This window comes from Sinocyclocheilus anshuiensis, unplaced genomic scaffold, assembly GCF_001515605.1.
Source record: "Sinocyclocheilus anshuiensis isolate Anshui unplaced genomic scaffold, SAMN03320099.WGS_v1.1 scaffold1083, whole genome shotgun sequence".
In the NCBI taxonomy this organism is placed as follows: Eukaryota; Metazoa; Chordata; class Actinopteri; order Cypriniformes; family Cyprinidae; genus Sinocyclocheilus; species Sinocyclocheilus anshuiensis.
The window spans coordinates 469,696-476,381 of NW_015544206.1; the positions used below are offsets into that span (position 1 = coordinate 469,696).

The 6,686-nt window shown below is 35.2% G+C and overlaps 1 protein-coding gene across 1 annotated transcript in view; it reads left to right on the top strand.

Annotated features, from left to right (window-relative positions):
- The first annotated feature begins 703 nt into the window (after positions 1-703).
- Positions 704-6,686, top strand: part of LOC107696907 (glycerol-3-phosphate dehydrogenase [NAD(+)], cytoplasmic-like) — a 10,701-nt gene continuing 4,718 nt past the window's right edge. The window contains exons 1-6 of the mRNA XM_016497479.1: positions 704-804; positions 2,010-2,187; positions 3,495-3,635; positions 3,798-3,936; positions 4,028-4,140; positions 5,505-5,741. Of these exons, the coding sequence (XP_016352965.1) occupies positions 761-804; positions 2,010-2,187; positions 3,495-3,635; positions 3,798-3,936; positions 4,028-4,140; positions 5,505-5,741 (852 nt within the window). The 5' untranslated portion in view covers positions 704-760. The remainder of the gene's footprint in view (positions 805-2,009; positions 2,188-3,494; positions 3,636-3,797; positions 3,937-4,027; positions 4,141-5,504; positions 5,742-6,686) is intronic.

Genomic DNA, 6,686 nt, shown 5'->3' on the forward strand with positions numbered 1-6,686 from the left:
GACACGGTGTTACTCACCTATCGAGAAGAAACAAAGCAACCTCGGCGTCCGATCGCAGGCCTTCCGCTCCTTGAGTTCTCTCCAGCGCTGGAAAGCTGATCCGATATTTACACCGGTCCTACTTCTTGCCTTAAGCCTTCTTTTGTTCTGCAGACGTTTTCCTCTTTTATTTTTTTTTATCCGCCATCTCTATCTTTCTGTCCCTCGGCTCGCTAATGTCCGTCATGTGCACTGAACGCGCTCTCCTCCTCACATCATGAGTAGACACGCCCCTTACTGCTGATTGGCTACAAGTTTGTTTTGCTATTCGGCCCGAATCGGTTTTCTAAAGTGTTTTTGAAAAATCGCTTACCCCACCTTTAAGCTTGTAGACAAATTCATCCTTGTACTCTTAACAGCTGTGTTGTTTTAGCTGAGTGTCAAGTTACAGCTTGGCTTTGAGTGTGTCATTATGTCCGACTGAGACTAAAGTTTGTGTCAGTGCATAAAACATGATTATGAAAACTGGTCATGTACATACTGTATTTATTGACACAACTTTTTACTTATAGTATTCGTTTTAACATAAAAAGTGAATCACTTGAATCCTTAATCACACCCACCAGTTGATAATAGGCGGAGTCAACTGAGTTTTCTCCATCTGAGTGACCAATAACGCCCGGGGGCGTGGCTTCACGGACAAAACACTCTAGTGTGCGTTTGATTGACAGATCAGAGTGACTGTAATTCAGCGAAGGATCCGGTGAAGATTCTGAGCGCAATGTCAAGTCCAAAAAGAGTTTGCATCGTCGGCTCTGGGAACTGGTAACATTTTTCATCTTTTAGAAATGACTGGTTGAGCTGTAAGGATTTAGGATCATATGACAGCATAGTTTAAACATTAAACACGCCGTTCAATTAATCACATGCTGTTAACAAGTTTAAGGTTATGACATTTGGAAGGGCATAACAGCAGATGTATTATTAGAGATGATACTGACATATACGCTGTAGTTTTTGTTACACAATGTGAGATCCACTTCAGAAATTGTTCAACAGCTGTGAATGTGCTTTTGGACCGACTTGAATACTATTTATCACTGTTTACATGAGCCATTTGTAACATTGCTGCAATGCAAAACAAGTAGGACATATGTTCCAGTCAGTCACACTGGTTGGGTTCAGTATTTATGTTCCATAAGTTTCAACTAACCAGCGTACAGCCGTCTGGCCACATCAGTGATTCAGTATTATGTCCATTTCTAATTTTTTAAATGTACTGACTGACAGCTGCAGAAATGTGTAGTATAATATTCTACTTACAATGCATGAAAAATATTCACTGTAGGATTGTCTAGGACTCTTCCTTAAACTTTTAGGATTTTAATAATGTAGCTACACGTTGATAGACATTTATTAAGGTGAATATGATCTGCTGATAATTTTGAGACTTACATGAGCTTGAATCTTTGAAATGGGCTACTGTTCCTTTAAAACCACCTATTCATGGTCACACTAAACAAGATTCCAAAAGTAGTAGTTTATGTAACAACAATACAAGTTTATGTTTATACATCCAGTTAAAGAATCATAATGGATTTTTTTTGATCAACTCTCTGAATGCATATACAATGGAAATGTTTCTAGTTCAATCTAAATTCAGTGTTTACACACATTACCAACCCAGAATAGTTCATTTCCCCAAACAATACTGCAAAATGGATATTTCTGGGTATTTTGCACTACGGAGATCTTTCTTTGGGATCAAAATGACCTAAACCAAAACTGAGACTAGTTAACCCTCACTTTTACTAGAGTAGACTGACCGTCTGATCTTACACAACAGGCTTTGATCACTATCATCACTGTCCCTTGGAATGCAAACGTACCTTGGTGCAAGATCCCGGGGGTTGTAATGAGAGTAAAGTCCTTGGTTACATTTCACCCAACAGTGTGCACTCACAGTATTGTAATATTGCATGCAACCTTTCACATATAACTAACTTTCTCTCTTTCGCTCATGTCCGCAGGGGTTCTGCTATTGCTAAGATAGTTGGCACAAATGCAAGGAATAACTCAAAGTTTGACTCCACGGTTAACATGTGGGTGTTTGAAGAGACGGTGAACGGACGTAAGCTCACAGAGATCATAAACACAGACCACGAGAATGTCAAGTATTTGCCTGGACACGAGCTTCCGGAGAATGTTGTAAGAAACTTACATCTTACACTTGATCATATAATTTATTATAAATAAATATAAATAATAAAATGTGTACATTTATTAAATAAGATAACACATTCTATTATAAAACAATAGTTTTACTTACATACTTATGTAATAAAATAGTAAATAAAGTTTGTAAGAAACCGTTTTATTTTAATAAATGACCATTTAAAATCCTATTTATTCATATTTTCAATGTAGCAGATAGCAGAAACAACATTATACTTATATACATATATACTGTATGTATATAATTGTTTATTATATATCAGTTATTATATATAACTGATAACTTATATATTATTTTAATATAATAAATAATAGTAAATAACTGTTGTAAGTTCTAATCATATATATTTTGAAGCAAATATGGGAACATTCTTTTTGCATAAAATGGATAAAAAAAATAATACATTGCATTATTTTATTTTTATATTATTTTAATATAATCAATAAAAACAATAATAAAAAGGTACTTGTTTTATTTGAATACTTAAATATATCGTTTCTTATATACATAAATAATAAAATTATATTTTATGAATATATATAATATTAATATAATACATTGTTATAATATTCATTATTATTAATTATTCATATAATTCATCTAACTTATTATAATATTGTTTAATACATTATACAATAATATATTGTATCATAAAAATACTCACTACATACATATTTTACTTGCATTGTTATATAAAATAATATAATGAAAAAAAAAAAAATATATATATATATATTCAGCCACAAGTTTCAACCACATAAACAGATATTTAATGTTTTGCCTGGGAAATTGTTAGAACAGCAAATAGTTGCTCTGCTATAGAGGAAGTTACACACAATACAGAAGTCTGGAGAAGAGTGCTGAGCCCAAAACCTCCGGGAGGCACGTGCTGTTTTGCTTTGCCATCCATTTGCACTCAAGCAACTAATAAGAAGCTGACGAAGCTGCATGTGGTTTCTCCATCATTATGACCTGTAGTCCAAATGGTTGAGAGTCAGCCAAACGCTTCAGCGTACCTAGGTTCACTAGAGGACTGGGCTAGAGGCCTAGAAAACCATTGGCAGATGCACCAGAGACACGGTACAGTAACCAAAAGGATTTGTTTGTGAACCTGATGTGGACCCAAACTCAGCCAATATGTCAGTCACACAAAACAGCACCGCACTGTAGGTGTAACCAATCATACAGTGAATATATTGAGTGCATGCATGTTTCTCCAGGTTTCATCATTCAGTATCAAACAGATTCTTCTCTCTATTCCCCTCTCTCTCGCTCACAGGTGGCGGTGCCAGATCTGCTCGACGCTGCCAAGAGCGCTGATATTCTGCTCTTTGTGATTCCACATCAGTTCATTGGCCGCGTCTGTGACACCATGAAGGGCCAAATCAAACCGGACACGCTGGGAATGTCACTCATCAAGGTCCCGTACACTCGTGAATATATGCACTGTTATATGTGCCGTTTTCTCTCTTACTCATCAGTCTTTCGTAGGGGAAAAAGAGGAAAGGTGCTTTCTAAGATCACAAGACTGTCACATTAGACACAGATAGCAAATGATGACTCTGCATGTGGTGGGTTTTAGGGGGTGGATGAAGGCCCAGACGGACTGAAGCTGATCTCTGAGGTTATTCGTGAGAAGCTGGGCATCAAGATGAGCGTGTTGATGGGAGCAAATATCGCCAATGAAGTGGCGGATGAGAAATTCTGTGAAACCACCATTGGTGAGGCTGATGAAAAGCCGTGTGAATGTGTCAGATTAGTCCGTTTTTGAGTTTCGGGTGATTATATGCATTTGTGTTTTATGTTTGTAAGGCTGCAGGGATCAAGCTCAAGGGGCGTTGCTTAAGGAACTCATGCAGACGCATCACTTCCGGGTCACGGTCGTACAGGAAGCAGATGTGGTTGAGATCTGTGGTGCTCTGAAGGTTTGTGCATTCACACTTCTTCATTTTACCCCTCACTAAATAGACAAAGCAGTGGCTGTAAACAATTCACATGGGTGATATTCGGATAAATCTATTTTTGCACGCAGTGTTGCAGTTGTTTTATCAACAGCAGTGATAAAACTGGTCTGTATTAATTTGGCAAGTGTGAGTTGTTAGTTTTCCAGTCTATGAACTTTCTCTTTTGCTGTAAATACAGCAGGTTATTGTTTGAAGCATGATGTATAAACACAAAACAATCAAACCGAAAGGTCCATATTCTTTGACCGTTAAATTAGCAGTCGTTATTGTTAACTGAAACTAAAATAAATAAAGTTGAAATTATATACAGGTGCATCTCAATAAATTAGAATGTTGAGATGCACCTGTATATGTATATATGGAAATATTGTATTTTTATATTATAAGTATATTTATATTAGTAAAAAAACTCACAATAAAAATAAAGCTAAATAGAACTATTAAAAACGAATCAAATTAAAAGCTCATTCAAAATATAAATACATAATAGCATAATATATAAATAATTCTTAAGTAATACTGCCACTAACAAAGTTATGCTGTGAAAATTGTGCTTGTGCCATCTTTCTTTAAATAGATTACATTTATATTTGGATTTTATTTATAGATTTTCTGTTGTTTAATTTCAGGTTAAATTTTAATTTTTTAAATGTCTATATATTATTTATTCATTTCTATTACATACAGTTTTATTTGGTTTTAGTTAAGTATTTCAAGCTTAAAGCAAGTTTATATTTTAATTTATTTCAGCTAACATTGACTTATTTTTTAAGTAATTATTTTTGTAATTATTATTATTTTCGTATTGTTTTAATATTAGATAACAATAATAACTGTTTCAGTTAAGGCTTAAGTGCCCAAATATTTGATTGGGTTTGTTTTTAATGATACTAAATATTAATTATATATACTCTATTATTTACTAAATTAATATTTTGTATTTAAAGATCATATTTTGCCTTTTAGGGAATTTTTGGTAAATATAAATACATGTACATTTATGCATTTGGCAGACACTTTTGTCAAAAGCAACTTAGATTGCATTCAGTGTAGACATTTTTATCGATTCATTCATTCCCTGGAAATCAAACCCATGAGAAAACGTTTGTTTGGTTGCGGAGTCAAATGAACAGATTGTTCATTCATTAATGAATGTCATCATTTACTGACCTTAATGTCAGCTGACTGCAGCCAAACAAGCTTCATATTGCACTGAAAGAACACAAGCACCATAAAATATAGTATCATGGGACCTTTCTAAACATCACATTTGTTGTAATCCAGCTCTGAACATATCAGACATTTAGACCGTGTCTTTTCTACAGAACATAGTGGCAGTAGGAGCAGGATTCTGTGACGGGTTGGGTTTTGGTGACAACACGAAGGCTGCAGTGATCAGACTGGGTCTCATGGAGATGATCAGCTTTGCTCGGTTGTTCTGCACCGCCGGCTCGGTCTCTCCTGCAACTTTCTTGGAGAGCTGTGGCGTCGCTGATCTCATTACTACATGCTACGGAGGACGAAACCGAAAAGTTGCAGAGGCTTTTGCCAAGACCGGCAAGGTGAGACACCAAAACTTAAAGACAATTCACCCAGAAATTAAACATTTTACTTTATTTAATTGCATAAGGATATGTGCAACATATATGACTCAAGCTCTGTATTTCAAGTCTTATACAATAGCTTTGTGTCAGAAAGTATTTTTAAAGTGGAAATCTTCCCAACTGCAGTTGTCAAATATTATTCATACTTATATATATTTAAATTTGGCACATCACAGTTCGGGATAATTATAGTTAACACTGAAACTAAAAGTGAAACCATTAAAACAAACAAACAAAAAAAACATTTGGGTTATTTGAAAAAAGTAAATGTGAAATTAAATAAAATATTTAAAATATATATATATATTTTTTGCAAGTTGCCAAGACAGCATTTTAATTTAGTTAAACTTGATGTACTAAAATACCAAAGTAAAAAAAAAAAAAAAAGACTAAAAATGCACAAAAAAATGACTAAAACTTCAACTAAAATGATTCAAAATATGTCATAATCAGACTTTGACACAATTTGACTTTTTTCTAATTTTTTTAATTTTGGGGGAAAATCTGTAGAATGGATAAATATAATAAAGGATAATATAATGTGTAATATATTTCATATAATTAAATATAATAAAATGAGTCAAACAGAGTTGAGATTACTGTATGTGGAATCATATTCAAATTAGCCTGGTCCAAAAAAAAAAAACCATTCAGTGCGTATTGCCAAGTTGCCAAGTATTAAATATATGAGACCAGCAAAGAGAGTGGCAAAACTTTGTGTCGGTCGCCGGCGCCATCAGCTCCGCCTAGGGCCTCCGGATCCTCCCCGTCGCCCTGGCTCATCGGCTCTCCACCTCGGGCTCCTCCACCACCTGCTCCGCCGCCGTTGGTCAGCCCCCTGGAGTCGGCGGCCATTCCTCCATGGATCTTCCCTCCGTCGGCTCCACCGGGGGTCGACATTAT